This window comes from Penicillium hordei (genome assembly GCF_028827395.1).
Source record: "Penicillium hordei strain IBT 12815 chromosome Unknown utg000005l_segment0_segment0, whole genome shotgun sequence".
NCBI classification, from domain to species: Eukaryota; Fungi; Ascomycota; class Eurotiomycetes; order Eurotiales; family Aspergillaceae; genus Penicillium; species Penicillium hordei.
In genome coordinates, this window is record NW_026623146.1 from 3,313,439 (window position 1) to 3,332,726 (window position 19,288).

Sequence of the window (19,288 nt, forward strand, 5' to 3'; positions counted from 1 at the left end):
AACTAAGTACCTTTGTATAAGTAAGTCATACAAAAGATACCTAATTTCTAGATTGTGCGTCTAGTGACAATCTTGTATCTGGTGGGGCGCACCAATACCAGGTGATATGGTGTTAGGCGCTTGGCACGGTTATTGCACTCTTTGGATTCGAATAATGAAAGGTAAGCGGAACGGTTTATGGTCATCCACTCCATAGTGCGAAGAGAAGTTAAAAGTTAAGTGTACTTCAAAAACGCCTGTCCTATCTATTTCGTATCATCGTAAACGTCTCGGTAAGATTTCTTGACCGAGACTCATTTCTGAATCGCCTCTTCCATGGCCTTCAAGAAGCAAGCCTTATCAATAGGCCGCCCATTCTTCTGACTTCCTTTCCACGCACGTCGCTGATTGACCTTCCAGTGAGAATCACTCTTGTGTGTCACCTTTTTCTTTTCATCGCCGATATCCAGCTTCATAATCAGCAATCGCAGCGCCCAGTTCTCTATACCGCCGGCTTGCTTTTCGGTCTCTATAAGGAGGCGTAGGAGTTCGGTGTGCAATTTCCTCAAAATGGCTTTAGTTTCGGTGAAAGCTCCCCGAGCGGTGATCTCCTCCAGGAGGTACTGTTTCATCTCAAGTGTCATGGTTTCGCCTTTTTGGGAACCCTTAAACACGCTTGACAGGGCTGTGTTGGAGAAGCCGGGTGATTGCATTGATAGGATGATCGGGAAAGATAGCTTTCCTTCGTCGAGGTCGTCACAAAAGCCCTTGTTCTTTGTGTACTAAAGCAAAGTGTTAGCTAGGATTCGGGCTGCAAATCACAACATGGGGATGGCTTACATCTTCGCTTTGAAGGTTCTGATAGTCATCTCGGATCTGGAAATGTCTTCCAAGCAAGGTCGCAAACTGACTTATATCAAGGTCGCTGGAATATGTTAGTCTAGATCTCGATTTGCTGCGAGATGAGGGTTGAAATACCTATTCATCGTGGCCTCAGATTTCATGAGACGGCTGATGAGACGGAATAGGCCTCCAGTCTCTGTGATATAATCAGTCGGTTGGTGCATAAAGGTAGAGATAACAATACGTACTGCCGTCAACCATGCTGATATATTGCGTAGGGGTTGGTACATGTGTATGGTAGCTCCAGTGGAGATCGCGTCCCTGCCCGAGCTGGAGGTTACGCATTTCATCTATTCCTGTTAGTCCAAGGATCTTCGCAAGTATAGCTTTTGGGTAGCGTACCCGTGTAAACTGAGACCGCAGACGGCGAAAGCATCTGAACAAGACACAACGCTTCATTCATCAGATATGTCGCAGTATTAATAGTTTGGCCAACACCAAATATCTGATGTGCCACTGGCTTTCCGCGTCTGAGGACACTTCCATCCTGGATGTCATCGAGTCTATTTGGAGGTCAGTAAGGAGAAACAATTCCAGGTTGAGTCGGGCTCGGGTACAGTAATGATGAGTTGTGCAGGAAGTTCACTGCACCCTCTATTATCAAGAGAGACTTCACTGGCACCTTGTACCATGAGTTCAGAGCTGCTATCAATGTCTGTCTTACGTTCTTAGAAGGTAGGGAGTTAATATAAGCGTAGGGATTCAACACGGGCTGTCGATTTATAGTTAGCACGTGGGTCTCCTTGCCTTCGACGGCTTTTAGAGACAGGAACTTACTTCGTCAACTGTGGGATACCCAGCTGAGTACGTAGCTAGCACGTCATTCTCTGTGGCTGCTTTCGACACATTGTTAGTCTCCTCCGTTCAGGATAAGCATCCCGGCTGGGACATAGATTTATACTTACTTGAAGTTGTATCTTTGAGCGCACTCGGCGGAGTGTCCTTGGCCTCTTGTTTAGAGTCACGAAGCTGCTCTGGTATCGTGAAAACTCGCACAGCGTCGCTGCCATACTTTTCAAGGTGGTCTTTATAAGGATTCCGGTCGGCCTTGAAGTAACGAGCAGTACAAAGACTCCAAACCCAGTTTCCAGCCATTGAGTGCTCGAGCAGCTTCAGCCACCTCAGAACTGAATCGGACGGGTTAGACGTTGCCTCGTACTGTTCTTTCAACAAACAAAATCGCTCTTCGTGTGCTCGGATCTCGGCCTGGACAACCACCTTTGCCGCGCAGTGCGTCAGACCCTGTGTAACCGCGACAATATGTACTGCATTGACCAATGGCACTACCCCATTTGTTTTGATATGGGACGCGTATTCCTTCTCCCAAGAGAACAAGTCATTCACCAAGCATAATTCCGCATATGCGACGTAACTCATAGGATCAGCGATCTTTTCTTCCTCCGGAGTGAGGGTGATGTCTGATCCCCATCGGAAATTATACAGTGTCCAACTTCAAAATAATTAGGTTTGGTTCTCGAATGGGAAATTGGATGACATACTCTGCTGCTGCATCGACAATTCTGAACTCCAGGTAGTCATCCAGACTAGGAAATTTAAGACTTCTCACGTCCTGTACCGACGTAGTGAATGTTTGCCAGGCATTAAGGAAAAATTCGGCGAACACGGGATCCAAACGCAGGTACTCGGCCGCGATCTTGGCCTGCACCTCTGCTTTGCGCTGTGCTTTGGGTGAAACTCTGGTCGATACAGAAGTCATACCGCTCTGATTAATAGCTTGATGAAGCATCTCATTTTCAAGCGACATCTAAATAGCGCATAAGTTTTCTTGATCCGCACAAATGGAGAAGTTTCCGGCTATCATACAGCTTCTTGGTTAGCAGCATTATCGGTTTCATCTGTGGCTCGATGTTAGTTTTAGTAAATGGACTAGCGACATATTCACATACCATCATGAAGGAAGGCGTATTCCACAGTGTATGCGACAAGGGCGAATCTTTCGGGTAGACAATTTGGCGCACATAGGGAAGTAAAGTTGCCAGCGTGTGCATTCAGATTGCCGAACTTCGACCCAACAGCATCAATTCCATTGAGGTCGATGTGGCATTGGACCGAGACATGATCGGCGACTATTGTTTGCTTGTGAATATATGGGTTAAAGAGAGAGGAATATGCGGGATTGTTGGCGTAGATCTCGGGATCAATGGCCACCGCATACTCATCGACTATTTTATCTCCCATAGTCATTTGCAATTGTCACTTTGTGTGATCGAGAAAATACCAGGCTGTACAACGCATATGTATCAACTGAGGGGAACCGGGTCGTATAAATAATCGGATTGGAAAATTCAACCGTGCTGAGACAGCTAGGTACGCTAGTTTAGACCGATACTATAGACGTCCTGTTCCGATGCCGGTTTCCTCGTTTCTACCAAACGTTATACACGCAAGGAACCTTGAGACTAGGACTACTACCTTACATCCGGCAAGCCCCACAAGAAATTAACGTGTCATACAACCAATGACACTAATTGGCCGCGCCATTAACACATCAAATGTGAGACAATCTATCCTCCACCCCTACAAGGTTAAAACACGTTTTGGCCGTTCCATGCGTCTTCGAAGGTCCTATCTCGTGTCAGTCACTAAATCCCGAGTCTCACACAAATTTGAGGGTCGAATATATACCCAGTCCGTTTGCTCTTGCCTCTTTGAGTGGAATCTGAAGGATCAAAGGACAACACATCGGGCTCTTCAATCAAAGTTAATGCCAAGTTGGAATATCCACAAGTAAACCATGTGCCGCGAGGAAAGTAAAAATCCGGATTTAGTCCATAGAAAGGGGCAATTAAAAGGTACTAATTCCACTTTCCCAGCCGGTACATTTTAGTTGCATCCCGTTCGCGCAAGCGGGTTGCACCGATTAAAGGACAAGCGCGTTAGTGCATCACGGAGTATTTTCCCTCCTTATCTAGCCTAATTACAACCGGCATGCTCGGAGGGACCTTTGTAAAAACGGCTGACTTGGCCCGCGCTTGTATGTTCTAATTTGGTGAGTTGCAGCTGGGCGGGAGATGTGGATACGGTGGAGATGAGAGAGTTCGGGAAGATTCCCGGAACAGCCTAGACGAATTAAGTACGGAGCAGCGCATATGTACTCCATACACATGCAGCTATCCAGGATCTTCATTTGTATTCCCTATCTCGGATTGTCGCCGCTTTTACCAGTTTCCCACCCTGGAGGATCACCAGGTAGATGTCAGAATGGACCCAAAAACAAATGGATCGCTCATTGAGTGGTGCTTATGTAATGCAGACGGGAACCCGTGGACCCGTGGACTCCGGCGGCACCTCTATGATTACATAAGAACATTCAACCACTCGGCTAAACATCAGAACCTCCTAGCTGCAGCGGCATATATACTAAGCCCTAGACTTTGCTCGGGACCACACTTAGTAATCATGGACTATACCCAGGAGGGATTAGCCCCTTATATATCGATGTCGCCTTTGTGACATTAGACACGTGGACTCGGGACATAAGTACCATTCTTACATTTCCTGGTTTTGGGGACCTCCGAGCTAAGAGCAAACCCTATTTTTTTTGTGGCCTATACAATCCCAGTCTATCTAGGAATTAAGCGCAACAGTACTTTTTCTCTTCATTCTCACCCCTTGATCGACTAGAGTTCTCAACCATGCAATGTGGTGTTCTTGCATCTCACTAGCGTGGGACCCAGCTCATCCGATTCGACCTCCCACGTCTGTACCTGTGATTTAAGGCTGATTATTAATACCTTGCTCAGTCGGGCTCGAGAGGGAAAGTTAGACAACACCCGAGAGAGAGATAAGGTCAATAGATTGCTAGGGTCTTTCTTTCTGGGCATCCTTGATAATCACATTCAACTTCCAAGCTTTTGTGACTTAAACATGCAAAATCTTTTCGGCTTACTTAACAAGGAACTCCAACCAGGACAAGCCAGTTGAGAAACTTCTCCGGCTAGTTAGCTTTGACACTAGAAGACGAGCACTGCTATTTTACGATGCATAAAAAGAATTGCCTGTCACTAACTGAAACACAATAGCTTATTTCAACACATTATTAACCTCCCGCAGGCGTTGCCCATCGCCTTTCTTGTGATTCACTTGGTGTCGTTCTAGTGCGTCTTGTTTGGCAGTTATCCTGATCCAACTCTGATTAGTATCGTCACTATACTCTCACTTGCGTTGGCAATTGCAGCGCTTGCTCTAAGCATTTTTGACCAAAACAGAATTATCTATTCGTTGAGCTCCATACTTACGTACCTTGTTTATTCGAGGCACACTTAACGTCATCCTTTCGATTGACGTAGCCCAATCCGGAATAGAGTACTGACCAGATAGAATCAAAGGCTAGTCTCATTACTGCTGTACCAGGTGGGGCTAGACTGTGGGTATCAGGATAAGCCCTCTCGGGACATCTTGCGGAGGCTGTCGGCGGTTCTCGGTCCGTGATTATGAGTATCTAAAATCATGGGTAGCCTATTACCAGTGGAGGATGCATACCGTGGGGAGCAATGCATAGGTTGTCAATCTTGTTATCATTCCTAGAGCTTGAGTCTCGGGATATGATTTCCAAAATCAAATGAACTGGTACACAAAGCAATTGACAGTGTGATATCCAAATGATATGACCTTGTCGGAGGAAATATACACTTCGGCTGTTTTCGGTACATCGCTTCTGCAGGGTGCGAAGCCTAGAATGTTTAGTTGCGACATAATGTCTTACGAATCTAATATCTATTCAAGCCAAATCATGAAGGTCAAGGTTTCGCTATACTATATTCTATGCCCTAGATAGAGAAAGAACCTCTCAACTCAAAGTATATATTTGTTGGAAGTCAGATTACTTCCCCTGTTTGCTCCCGGTACATTTAATTATAGTACACTAAATAGTTTTCTTCCTCTCCTTGTGCAAATTTAGAGAGTTTCTAGTCTACTTAGTATTTCTATATTGTATTTCCTAGTCTTCTCTCTAACAATATTCAAACAGTGGGGTTCTTTCACACATCGGCTACAATTCCTAATGAAGCAGTTCATGAGGATACTATGTGTATATATCCATGGATATATTTATAGGTTTCGTAACCTTAGGACCAGATAGGTAATAATTTCACTATGTACCTCGTCCTAAGGGCCCAAAGAACCCACTCAGATAGGTATAATAGCTTTCACAGTGATAGTGATTACCCTATTCTCACAGCAATGACGTTCAATGAAGCTCAAATGTGTGCCAGTTGTTCTATGGGCTACGAGGATCTCAAACACTAGCGTGTAGCTAGCTAATCGTGGTTAATCAAAGGGTGTCGATGCGGTAGGTTGCTTTGATTTAAGAACATACCGAAATCATGAATTCACTCAAATCCCTCTTGGTTGTTCAAGGTAAGGGCTTTGTATACAAGGAATCACTCGGATATCACCCCCATGGACCTAATTGCCGATATAGAGAATGAGTTCCAAGAGGAATGAAGGAAGTCTATTGTTGGAGAGGTCAAAGACACCTCACTGTATTAGATTATTAGATCACAATTCCTGATCTGCAGTGACAGAATCTGATTGCGTGGAGTTAAATTATCTACGCCTCTTACTACCTCGCTTAAACAATACAGCTTGTCATGATAATTTCGCGTTTGTATGAAATTGATCTAGTCAGCCAGCGCCTAGCCCGTCTATCTGATCATGGCTAAGCATCTCTCTCTCGCACATTCAAGTTCCACTCAAGCCAGTTCGTTATGGACAGTCGATGAGCCAGCCTTTGAATCATCGTGGATATCCACCGGGATCTTATGGTCCTCACCACTTCCCACCAGAGCATCTGGGCCGTCGAAGATCACGGCAATTTGCTCCAGTGAGTACCCTTTGGTTTCGGGGTAGAAAAAGTATGCCGTAATACCGAATATCATCAGCACAACAATGAACACAATATAATATTTCCATGCAATGGCACCCAATGCAATGGGATTGACGAATGTGTTGAAAAACATGCCGACAATTGTGGAGACCCATGTGACGGTCAGACCGCGGGATCGGAGGCGGAAGGGCCAGATTTCGCAGGGATATGAGGTGAGGAAGGGGGTCCTGGCAACAGGTGGGGTTGATTAGCAACTGTGAATACGGAGAGGGGAGTGGAAGTGATAGGCAGGAAAAACTCACAAAGCAACACAATATCCTGCGAAGAAAATGAAAAGGAACGGGATGACGGCAGCACCAGTTGCAGTATCACCCGTTGTCGCGAAGGATCCCGAAAGAGCTGTGACAAGCACATAACTCACAAACATAATCACAGCCGAGGCCATGAAAAGTGGACGGCGTCCTAGCCGATCAATCAAAAAGGCTCCAATTGCAGCAAACACTAGGTCCCACATCTGGAGGCAAGCGGAAATCAGAGTCTGGTCTCGAACATTGGTGACTCCAATAGATGTCAAGATTAGGGCCAGGTAGTATGAAATCACACCATTACCAACCCACTGGGCAAACATTCCCAAGCTGATAGAAATCATCAACCGACGACGGTTGCCCGGTGTCTTGACCATCTCTGCGTAGGAACCGTTATTACTAGCCTCCCTCTCTGCCCGAATAGTGTGTAGAATCTCCTGGAATTCGTAGTTGACCAAGGGCGAAGAGGCATCCCCCGCAGCATGATATTTTGTAAGTATTTCACGCGCTTCCTCCTCCCGGTCAACCGAAACCAACCACCGAGGGCTCTCTGGGGCAAAGAAAAATCCAGGAAAAGCAACAAGTGGCACCAGCGCTTGCAAGAGTGATGGAAGCCGCCAGGACCAACCAGATGAGTAAGTCCGTGTAGCGAAGACCACCCAAGCCGCGACTGTTCCACCGACATACCATCCCGACATGAAAAGGGAGTTTAGGATCCCACGGTGGGTCGGGTAGGCAATTTCGTTGATTAGGAGGGGAACAGCGTTTCCGAACAGGGCAGAGGCGACTCCCAAGAATAAACGGGCCAGTAAGAATGCCGCGTCATTTGGTGCCGCTGTCTGGAGGACACTGCCAAGAATCAAGAAGATATATCCCACGTAAACTCCTGGCTTGCGTCCGTAGCGGTTGGCAATCCAGGACGCAGTTGGGTATCCAACACCACACCCGAGCCAGTAGATTGCGTTAATCCATCCAAGCCAAGCCCCAGCTGGATGGTCCATGAAAGTTTTCCACTGGTCGAGGGCCTCAAGGCCATTCATTAAAGATCCATCATACCCGTTGGCCGATGAGTACAACACCAAGGAAAGGATGATAAGGTTCAGATGCAAAAGATGCCGCTGTTTCCACCAAGAAATACCATCTGTTGGAAGGACAGTAGTCAGACGGTCATCTGGAAGAGCGTTGTTAGGACTTTTTGTAGGATTGACCCCCATGGTGTGGACGGATCAGATAGTTCCGGCGAAAGGTAGAAGGCTTGTAGGCGAAACAAACCAAGGGGTTGTATGAGCCTTTTATTAATCAAGGGTGATGGCTCTTGCGGCGATTTCCGACGGTCCCATTCTCACGATTACGGCTTTTCACAATTTCGTTTCAAGGCACTTCAAAAATTCCTATACCGTGTTGGTTTAGAGACAATTGATAGCGATGGAAGGGTATATTGACCAATCAATTGGATGTGTATCCACCACCATCTGGTCTTTCCCATCCCCGCTCACATGGTTCGACTGCATGAACTTCTCCGGCAGCAATTGCGGGATGAATTTTGCGGAGTACATGGGGAATGGGGTCGGCATTGAGCCAGTTGCTGCGACGCGGAGAAAAGGAGAAAAGGAGAAACGGTGAAACCCACAGTATATGTCGGCTGGTGACCAATCATATCGTTCAATGTCAACCCAATCGGTCCGCCAATATGTCGATGTACACCCCGAGAATTCGCGAAAGTGCTGCGTGACGCGCAGAACGAAGAGAAAAAAAATGGATGCTTTTTCATGGTCACTAGAGCCCGAGTTACATAGGCAGAGTGCCATTTCCTCGCTGTGAGAGATTTTAATCCTTTCCTTTCAAACACCGCTTAGACAAAATGCCGTTTATCGACAATGCGATCCATGTGGACGAATCGTTTGCGCGAATCGCGAATGCTGACATCGAGGTGATTCTCAAACAACTCACACAAGATGAAAAAGTCGCACTTTTGACAGGTGCGTATTAGTGTCCACAAAAATGAGAGATGAAGCTGACCCTTTTTCATTCATAGGCGAAGACTTTTGGCATACCGTGCCCATACCCAGACTAGGTATCCCTTCGATTCGAGTTTCAGATGGCCCCAACGGCGTACGGGGTACTCGCTTTTTCAGCAGCGTTCCCGCCGCATGCTTGCCATGCGGGACTGCAATCGGCGCAACATTTGATCGAGATCTCGCTGTTAAGATCGGGCATGTGCTCGCCGCCGAAGCGAAAGCTAAAGGCGCCCACGTTTTACTTGGTCCAACAATCAACATTGCGCGCGGTCCACTAGGAGGAAGAGGCTTCGAGTCGTACTCTGAAGACCCGCTGCTGTCTGGTGTTCTCGCGGGTCACTACTGCAGGGGACTGAAAGAGAAGAATATCAGCGCAACTCTCAAGCACTTTGTTTGTAATGATCAAGAGCATGAGCGTATGGCTGTCAGCTCTATCTTAACTGATCGAGCGCTGAGAGAAATTTACTTGCTTCCGTTTCAGATTGCGATCGCCCTTGGAAGTCCCGACGCAGTAATGACGGCGTACAATAAAGTGAATGGTATACATGTGGCTGAGAATAAGACCTTGTTGCAAGATATTCTCCGTGGAGAATGGGGCTGGGATGGATTGGTGATGAGTGACTGGTAATAATTCCCTTTTTCTGTTTTTTTTTTTTTTTTTTTCTTGCTCAATTCGCGCCGATTCAGGTATACTAACACACAATTTGTTCGGCTTCTAGGTTCGGGACATATAGCACCTCCGAAGCTGTGGTGGCGGGTCTAGATCTGGAGATGCCAGGCCCTCCAAGATGGCGCGGTGCTGCCTTGACACACGCAATCACATCCAACAAAGTTCCACTTGCTGCATTGAACGATAGGGTAAGAGCAGTTCTAAAACTCGTTCAGAAGGCAAGCAAATCAGGTGTCCCTGAGCGGGCTCCAGAGACCCAGCTCGATCGATCCGAAGACCGAGCGCTGTTAAGAAAGATCGCGTCGGAAGCGATCGTACTTCTGAAGAACGATGGTAATATTCTCCCATTAAACAAAAGCAAAAAGGTCGCAATCATCGGACCTAACGCCAAAATTGCAACCTACTGTGGAGGTGGTAGTGCTGCATTAAACCCATACTACGCCGTGACGCCCTTCGATGGCATCTCCGCTTCAGCTCTGGGAGATGTAGAATTTGCACAGGGTATATACGGTCATCAAATGCTACCCCTGCTCGGCAAGTGCCTTCATACCGAAGATGATCGGGTTGGGTTTACCTTGAGCATTTTCAATGATCCACCAATGCTGGCAACCAGAAAGCCTCTCGAACAACGTCACGAAACCGATTCGATGATCATCTTCATGGACTACGATCATCCAGATTTGCAAAAGACTTGGTATGCAGATGCAGAGGGATATTTTACCCCCGCAGAGTCCGGAACGTATGATTTTGGTCTTACCGTTCACGGTACTGGAAAGCTCTTCGTCGACGGTGAGCTTCTCATCAACAATGCCGACATACAAAGACCTGGAACCAGCTTTTTCGGCAGTGGCACATTGGAGGACACAGCAGCCCTGGAGTTAGAGGCTGGTCGAAAATACAAAATCCATGTGCAATGGGGATGTGGCAAAACCAGCACATTCAGAGTCCCTGGTGTGGTCGATTTCGGACACGGTGGATTCCGCTTTGGGGCATGCAAACGCCTCTTGCCTCAGGATGGTATCGCCGAGGCTGTTAGATTGGCTTCAAGTGTCGACCAGGTTATCCTAGTTGCAGGACTGAGCGCCGAATGGGAATCAGAGGGCGAGGACAGGTCACACATGGCCTTGCCGCCCTATACAGATGAGTTGATCTCGCAAGTGTTGGTTGCCAACTCCAACACCGCTATTATCATTCAAAGTGGCACTCCCGTGGAGATGCCTTGGGTTCACAAAGCGAAAAGCATTCTTCACGCGTGGTATGGAGGAAACGAGACAGGCAATGGTATTGCTGATGTCGTATTTGGTGATGTAAATCCAGTAAGTATTCATGCATGCCCAATCGCTCATGCAGAATAACGGCAACTGACAACCATGTGCTCTCCAAACAGTCTGGCAAGCTTCCTCTTACATTCCCTCGACGCTTGAAAGACAATCCCACCTTCTTCAATTATCGATCCGAGGGAGGCCGAGTTCTGTATGGAGAAGATGTCTATGTGGGATATCGATACTACGACGGGCTGGAAATCGATCCACTGTTCCCCTTTGGTCACGGACTTTCCTACACCAGTTTTAAGCTCTCAAATCTGGAGCTGATCAGGAACTCAGACAGTCATCTGCAAATACAGTGCAAGGTGCAAAACACGGGGTCGAGAACCGGTGCAGAAGTCCTCCAAGTATATGTTGCTCCCGTTTCTCCACCGATCAAGCGCCCTGTCAAGGAACTTAAGGAGTTCCACAAGTGTTTGCTTGAACCATTGTCGGAAGAAGTTGTAACGATTCCACTGGATCTGATTCGTGCAACAAGCTTCTGGGATGAGAACAGTGGGAGTTGGTGTAGTCACAGTGGGGCCTACAAAATCATGGTTGGAACAAGCAGTCGCGGAGACTTCTTAGAAGGCTCTTTGGACCTGAACGAAACAGTGTTCTGGTCTGGAAGTTGGGAGGTAACCAATTGATAATTGGATATTCCGCTATGGGATCATTTTCTTTTCGGATCAACACTTTACACATGTACATAAAGAGGGATCATTTATTATCTAACGGTGGTCATTTCTGGATGCGATCTGTATCTACCCATGTCTGTAGATGCATGGTGTTCATGCTTTCACTGCTGTCCAGTCGGGACAGGATCTCAGTGGACAGTTGAACATATTCGGCCGCTTGTTTTGATATGGGATCATCTGGGTGAAATGGACACGCCAGAAGACTGGTCATGATATCGCGCACTTTGTTGGCTAGATGTAAACCATTCGCCTCCAAGCTCAAACGTGGAAAGTTAAATAGAATGAAGAACAACTGGCGGCAAAGCTTTTGCCTCTCCAACCAAAGCAATCTTTGATCCAAAACCGCGGGTTGTTGATCGATATTTGTTGCCGAAACCTGACCCTGTTGATGAGATTTTGCGGCTTCCAATTGATCCAAAATGAGACTCTGCAGCCAAAGATGGGTGACGTGTAAATTTGCTCGTAGTGATGAGAGTTGCAATCGAATGGCTTTTGTATTCTCATCAATGACACCCTCGTTGAAATTTTCCGGGGTTGACTTCCATGGTTGGAGAAACGAGGGAATATCGATGAGTAGATTCTGGAGGCAATTCAGGCGCTCTTGGAAGTACAAGACTTGGGCCCGAGGGTCCTTGGCTCTCATACACGCGCACGGATCCTCTGCAGCAGTGCTTGGATGGGGGCTTCTGATCGCAGCCCAAAACACACGCGAGTGAAAAATAAAGCCTGACACTAAGCATGGCTCGGGAGTGGCATTTGCAACCACCTTGTGTTCTAAGATAAATTCATCATCTACTTCGAGCGGCATCAGATCTTCTGGATTGATGGAATTGAGCAAAACTGGATCCAGATAAGTGAGTCGCTCGCCGAGTAGATTTTGCAGATGAGCGTGGCTAGAGGATACATAACCGTGTTAGCTTCACGAAGACAAAAGCTTTTTCAAAGCTCTGATCATACTCACACGAAACAATAAAAAATAAGCCAGAACCCTTTTTTGCGCAGTTGAGTCTCAATGCAATTGAGGCCGTCATAGTCAGAAACCCGATGAAGATTCAGAAGACGTGCAATTTGCATCGCTTCTACACTGAACATACGGGCCCAATTGTGATCTCCAAGCTGTAGGTAAGCCGCGAAGAAGAGATATGGAACGGCAAATTTCTGAAAATTGAGCTCGTCGAAATACGAGGATGTTCTCAGCCCCATTACTTTCTGGTAACAGAAGTGAATAAACTCCTTGCGTGATGAGAACCTCAAGGAGTACGTATCTGATTGGTAGGCCTGGAATCTGCTTCTCATGGTAGCCACTACCAACGCGGCGATGGATAGAATGAGCGCAAGGAACCCATCATCCTCACGGTCTTGGTCCTCCTGAAGTGCTTTCCGGAAAGACGGACGGTGAACAATTGGAACCATTGGGTAGATGTAATCCACATAATCTTGCATAATCGCTTTAAACAGCCCTCGATCACAGAGGTCATCAGTCCTATGTGGAACTGTTGGAACATGATGTGCTTCTGGCCGTATCTCTGTAGGGTATCTTGATGGGAGTCAGGAAATGGCCCCGGAATTCAAGCAAACCGGTAATATGGCGTACCGCTTTTTAGGTCCTCTGATCTTCGAGGGTGAATCAAAGGTGCATGGCAAGTTTAAGCGCTCACATCGTGCGCACCGCGACAAGATATGTCCGGACAGTTGGAGTTTGCATTTTACCTTTCGCTTGCGACAAGTATCGCATGCCCGGGTTGATAGATCTGCACGAGAAGTGGATTGAGTCCCCTGTAACATCATGAGTAAGAATAAAACAGGAGAGCCAACATTTTATACGTGGAAATAAGAAAGCGGTCGATCTGCAGGAAGCCAATCGGTAGTTCCGAGGTCGTTCTCTATAAGGTCAGGCTGAGTGGGGTCAGACCAAAGATCATACTTAGTAAGCAAGTCATCCGTCTATATGCTTATGTAATGGCAAGCAGATGAGGGATATAAAGTTCTCGACATTTAATATCGTCGGCATTCCAATAACAGCTCACACATACGGTCATATTCTCACAGTCTGAAACACGCACACAATGCGGGAAGGGCCCTAGGAGACGTTCGCAGCGCTGGCATAGTTAGTTAGCTAGGTGCCATACAGGTGAAGCCTTATTTCTAGCCCTAGCTTTGACAGTACAGGGAAGTAAATGCTCGATGTGAGTAGGCGGAGGAGAGTCTGTGAGAAAATTACTGGACTGGGACGCTTGGGACGGTGGCAAGAAATGAACTGTACGTATCATAAATAGAAATGCCTTATCCAATCAATTCATATCTCCTATGTCTATGTCAATCGCCTAAGCAAATATTACCTCGTTATCGTACGATTCGTGATACCCAGCTATATATGTACATAGTTATTTTCGCTTTCAATGAAATTGGATATAAGAATAGATCAGCCCATGAAATATGTATGTTGTGAATTTCCCTCTACCTTTCCATTCATATATCCCCTATCAATCCACCAATTGTTACACTTCTTCCTGCTCCTCCGTAGTGGCAATATTTTCCGTTGGCTCCAGGATTAGCCGTAGCCGGGCGTAGCTAGTGTTCTGCTGGGACAAGCTATCCTTTGCTGTTGGATTTCTATGTGGGTATCTGCACGCTATTTCTTGATAAATTTGAGATGGCATCGATATCGTTCGTTGGTTGGCACACCAGAAGCTGGGTGTGGCAAAGTCAAACGCTGGGGAGTTGCTTCCCACTTTTCTAGGTCTATCAATCCTAGGAATGAACACTATGCTGCATGCCTACCCTATCAACAGTGTGCATAAGACTGAAAGTCGCCGTCTATATCATCAAAGACGATGCAAGGTTACAGGCCACGTTCCAGTTTTCAATGATAGCAAGCGTCAGTAGGATATACTGGATGCCCCTTTGCCTGCATATGGAAAGATGGAATGTTCTCTCGGCGATAGCCGATGGATTGGTACGGTTTCTCTGTCATGTACTATCTCCTCTGACGTAAGACTGGCCCCCTAATAACATCGGACTTAGCGAGGACTTTCCAAGGTATATCATCTATAGGTAGGATCTATAGTCAAAAATGTAGTATAGAGGTAGGGGATTCTATAGTAATCTTTCTTTGTTGTTTTCATGGCTGTAGAGTTGCCAAGAACTCCTCCGTGGTCATATTTGATGAGACTACTATTGGGGAGAAAGCAGAGGAAGAAATCTTGATATTCAACCTATGGGAAAGCAGGTTATATATCCATACCCTAAATCTAGCAAATGAGCGCTCAGTTCGCAAGCAAACAAATGGAAATGGGATCATCCAAACAATATTCTCTGTTCTTGTCCAAAGACAGTGCTGAAGGAATAAGAAAATGATTACCCACATGGATGTTTATGACAGAAAGCAATATATTCCTACTCAAAGTATATAGTTGAACAGCGGCGACCGGTCACCTATCAACTGTAACTCGTGATCGGTATACTTATTGTAAATTTCCCCTCTGGTCATCTCCGCATTACGTTTATTGGTACCGGAGCTTCATCCGTACACGTATACCAAGAAATTTAACACGCTGTTCCAGGTACATCGCATAAGCGTATGGTAAACCATCGGTCCTCCCGACGGTACAGTTCAACGTTTCCGAGGCAGAAGACCTGGGTGACACACTAGCTACCTGCCCGGGGATCGTCGGAGCATACGACGTACGAGAAGATGATACGTTCAAACCAGTGACAATATTCTCGTACAACCGCTACAGAGCACAGCTGTACTCAATTGCTGACTCAACGGCGCATAGTATACGCCTGCCTCATATCAAGCGCACCTATACCCGTCTCTTAGATTGGAAGTAAACCGTCCCGCGAGAGCTCAAGCTCAACAGCTTTTGGAAGATCAGAGCATGATTAATGACGCTGCACTACCCGTTCTTTTTGTTTTTTTTTTTTGGTACTGTTTCGCCCGTTCCTTCTCAGTAAGAAGTACCTCAGTGTCCGATTATGTCGAGTATCCGTTGATGGCAAAATATCTTAATTAGGCTTGGGAATACTACCTCTGGCGCTTAACTGAGTTTCCAGTGCTTCACGGCGGGTGTACTACTGGTGATGCTGGTCCTGTCTGAATTCTCCTCCCCGCGACTGCCTGAATGCAAGTAAGGGTTGGCCCGTCCAGTTAAATTTGTAGAAGTGGCAGGCACGGGTAGTCCCCTATCCCGACAGAGTGTTGATATTTTGATGGAAGCCATGCATCTCATCTCGACCGAGGAAGTCAAGGAGCTGGTCTCTAAGATGTACGCAGTGTCTTGCCAACAGCAAACTTAGTCACACGGTTGGCGGCTAGTCGGCGATATACATCGTGCAATTTACCAGCCAGATAAAGTGCATGGACAAGAGATGCGGGGGAGCTGGACTTGATACCAGATGAAAGCGAGCCAGAAACAATCAACTCCATCTCTCTGTATCAATCCCTTGCGTCTTTGTTCTAGCCAATACCTTATCATACGAACTGCTATCGGTGATTTCAACCCAATGTATCTCGTGGGTTCCATTTTAGGCTGTGTACCACATTATACATATCTTTTCAATTGAACCATATTAGCGATGAAAGGATATTTAGCACACCGGAAGCTGATTCTTCATCCAAAGGTTTAAGGTGCAAATTAATGAGGTGTCTGCGGGTGACTGGTGGGCCTCCGGATAACCAACAGTGGCCCGTGAATGGTTAGGTCAGCCGGTCCAGGCACCCACGTGGAGCGTGCTCAATTTTACCCGGAGGTCAAAAAGCAGCAAGAGGTGAGTCCCAAAAGGGAAGGGGCTAGGTTTCAGGAGTTCCAGCCATTATCCGATACATGCACAGCCTGCCTTAGTGTATATGCATCTCGACAGGTTGGTGTAGAAATACCAACATCCCGGTTTTATACTTTATATCTCAGTCTCGGCCAGGTGCCAATCCGATATTCTTGTGAACTGTATTCGATCGGTATACGTGGTCACTTCGATACCAACTCAACACCGCTGGACGCCCCTGGACGCCCTGGAACCTGTCACAACTTCACAACCATCATGCAAAGTTGAGTTGAAGCTCCAATTCAGCAATTCGCAATGTTCCAGCCTGCTCCAGAAATATATTAATAACCTTTTACGGAATTCCCCCGGGCACCCCGGGCATATCCCTGCCTCCACGGACATCCACATAGCGGTCGGGCAAGCCGTTTGCATCCTTGCAGAAAAGTAGCGCCGGAGCACATTGACCTCATATCCGAACAAACCTTAGAAATTGATATTCCGTGTCTAAACTGCTAGCGGGGTTTCTGAGGAATGCCACGTAGCAATCGTAAGGTTAGCTCAGGTTAGCGTTTCTACTCCGGTACTTGGTATCCAATCCCAGCTAGAGCGATTGGTAAACATTCTCAATTAGGATTTATACACGAACATAGCCCCTTGCGGTTGGTAAATTGTCTCTCTCAAACTTCGGCTGAATTTTCAGCATCAAACATATCACCATGCTACTACTGTGGTTTGGATTCTTTTCCTTTGTTTTCGGGGTGGTGATCTATCGGCTACAATTTCATCCCCTGAGTGAGTTCCCCGGGCCGAAACTAGCTGCCCTAACAAGTCTTTATGAATTTTATTACAATGTGGTTTTGGGTGGCCGGTATTTGTGGGAGATAGAAAGAATGCATGAGCAATATGGTAAGGAATTATCATTCGAAACACTGGAGATCATATCGCAATGCTAAATATTTACAAGGCCCTATTGTACGCATTACTCCTCACGAGCTTCATGTGGCAGATCCCGAATTTTATACGGAGATCTACGCTGGCCCTACCAGGAGGCGTGACAAAGACCCCAGACTTGTCCGGCTGGCAGGTCAACCCATGTCCATGTTCGCGACTGTTGATCACAGCCTGCACAGTTCGCGTCGATCTATCCTGAGCAACTATTTCTCTAAAAAGTCAATTGCAGGCCTAGAAGACATGATCCAGCGCAAAGTACAAAAGCTCGTCAAACGGCTCAACCAAGCCTGTGACCAAGGAACAATTGTACAGCTGGATGCTGCATCTTCGGCTCTGACTGCGGATATTATCTCGGAGTACGCGCATGGTGTGAGCCTTGACTACCTGGATGATGTCAATTTCAACAACGAAGTTGCAGACTCCATCTTGAGTCTTGCATCTGTAGTTCATGTGTTGAAATTTTTCCCTTTCCTTTTAGATCTTTCAAAGTTCATCCCTGATGAGGTGCTTGAAAAGCTTTGGTCCCATGCAGCCAACATCTTGCGATTGCAGAAACTGGTTCGTACGCAAGCAGCTGTCGCACTTCAAAATGAAGGCAAAGTGGACGGTCAAGTAACAATGTTCGGTGCTCTCTGTGACCCCTCCTTGCCTGCACAAGAAAGAACACTGGATAGGTTGCAGGACGAGGGCTTTTCATTGATCGGTGGAGGCACAGAGACTACAACAGGAACATTGAAGATCTGCATGTTTCACTTGCTCAATGACAAGGCCTTACTTCTAAAGCTCCGCGAGGAGCTTGAGCAATTCCCGTCTAGCACATGGGCCGAACTTGAAAGGCTGCCCTACATGGTAAGCAATGTAATATGCGATATATGCAAAGTCGAGACTAAATATTCAATTTTGTTTCAGAGAGGAGTTATAAATGAGGGACTTCGGCTCTCCGGCGTCATAACTCGTCTTCCCCGCCGTGCACCCGATGAAGCCCTGACATACAAGCAGTGGACAATTCCACCAAACGTAAGCTCCCATATTCTCCGAGATCGACAACGCTAACACGCCCGTGCACCTCAACAGTCCCTAATGAGCACTTCCACTCATTTTGTTCATACCAATAAGGATTTGTTCCCTAATCCGCATACCTTTGACCCTGAACGCTGGATCCGAGCTGAAGCAGCTGGCGAGCGCCTGGAGCATATGATTGTCACCTTCAGTAAGGGTTCTAGGCAGTGTCTGGGCAACCAGTAAGTTATACCCTGTCTCCTCCCTGTATTCCCAAGACTTACCCGGAATTCAGTCTGGCTTTGGCGGAGTTGTACCTGGTCATTTCCATGATGGTACGCAAATTCGATATGGATCTATATGGGGTGACGGCAGACAACATCGTCACACATAGGGAGTATGGCTTTGGTGTTCCAAAGGCAAGGGGTGATGGATTCAGAGTCACCATAAAACGGGTTCCTAACCCGTAGTTTACGTCTTTTGACTTCACATCTATATCGAGGGTTTCACCTTTATGCCATCATGATAACACTGCCCGATTATCGGCTCAAAATGATATTGTATATCAAGCTCATGATCAACCCTACCAAAAAGAAGACAAAGCAGCTGCCAAGCTGTAACCTCACGTGGTCAGCACAATCTATAACTGAAATCCTTGATACGCTGCTCACTGTGCTATCATCCTTGTATCTCTGGTGCTTAGTCGGAGTAACAAAGACAAGTAACAAAACCACAAGCTCAATGCCATTCTATTTTTTTGTTCGTTTCCGTTTATATATTCTTTGTGTATAATAATAGTTCCTTGTTTACTCGATCTGCTAAGCCGACCTTGAAAGGCATATATAAATC

The 19,288-nt window shown here is 46.6% G+C and overlaps 5 protein-coding genes across 5 annotated transcripts; 2 read left to right on the forward strand and 3 right to left on the reverse strand.

Annotated features, from left to right (window-relative positions):
- Positions 1-293: 293 nt before the first annotated feature.
- N7537_010144 (bifunctional terpene synthase/polyprenyl synthetase family protein) lies at positions 294-3,081 on the reverse strand (the record flags this gene model as incomplete). Its single annotated transcript, XM_056901198.1, has 11 exons — positions 294-761; positions 820-904; positions 958-1,018; positions 1,071-1,172; positions 1,225-1,385; positions 1,440-1,594; positions 1,660-1,715; positions 1,788-2,332; positions 2,382-2,647; positions 2,707-2,738; positions 2,790-3,081. The coding sequence occupies 11 exons, from the start codon at positions 3,079-3,081 to the stop codon at positions 294-296; spliced, it is 2,223 nt and encodes a 740-aa protein (XP_056749866.1).
- A 3,515-nt stretch (positions 3,082-6,596) lies between these two features.
- On the reverse strand, positions 6,597-8,249 carry N7537_010145 (uncharacterized protein; the record flags this gene model as incomplete). The annotated part of the gene is made up of 2 exons (XM_056901199.1): positions 6,597-6,957; positions 7,033-8,249. 2 exons carry the CDS (start codon positions 8,247-8,249, stop codon positions 6,597-6,599), a joined length of 1,578 nt encoding a protein of 525 aa, XP_056749867.1.
- Positions 8,250-8,896: 647 nt separating this feature from the next.
- Positions 8,897-11,677, forward strand: N7537_010146 (beta-glucosidase; the record flags this gene model as incomplete). Its single annotated transcript, XM_056901200.1, has 4 exons — positions 8,897-9,014; positions 9,071-9,677; positions 9,773-11,039; positions 11,111-11,677. 4 exons carry the CDS (start codon positions 8,897-8,899, stop codon positions 11,675-11,677), a joined length of 2,559 nt encoding a protein of 852 aa, XP_056749868.1.
- A 91-nt stretch (positions 11,678-11,768) lies between these two features.
- On the reverse strand, positions 11,769-13,430 carry N7537_010147 (fungal specific transcription factor domain-containing protein; the record flags this gene model as incomplete). The annotated part of the gene is made up of 3 exons (XM_056901201.1): positions 11,769-12,618; positions 12,687-13,208; positions 13,384-13,430. The coding sequence occupies 3 exons, from the start codon at positions 13,428-13,430 to the stop codon at positions 11,769-11,771; spliced, it is 1,419 nt and encodes a 472-aa protein (XP_056749869.1).
- Positions 13,431-17,205: 3,775 nt separating this feature from the next.
- N7537_010148 (cytochrome P450) lies at positions 17,206-18,909 on the forward strand (the record flags this gene model as incomplete). The annotated part of the gene is made up of 5 exons (XM_056901202.1): positions 17,206-17,395; positions 17,454-18,289; positions 18,350-18,457; positions 18,515-18,681; positions 18,735-18,909. The coding sequence occupies 5 exons, from the start codon at positions 17,206-17,208 to the stop codon at positions 18,907-18,909; spliced, it is 1,476 nt and encodes a 491-aa protein (XP_056749870.1).
- Positions 18,910-19,288: the final 379 nt, after the last annotated feature.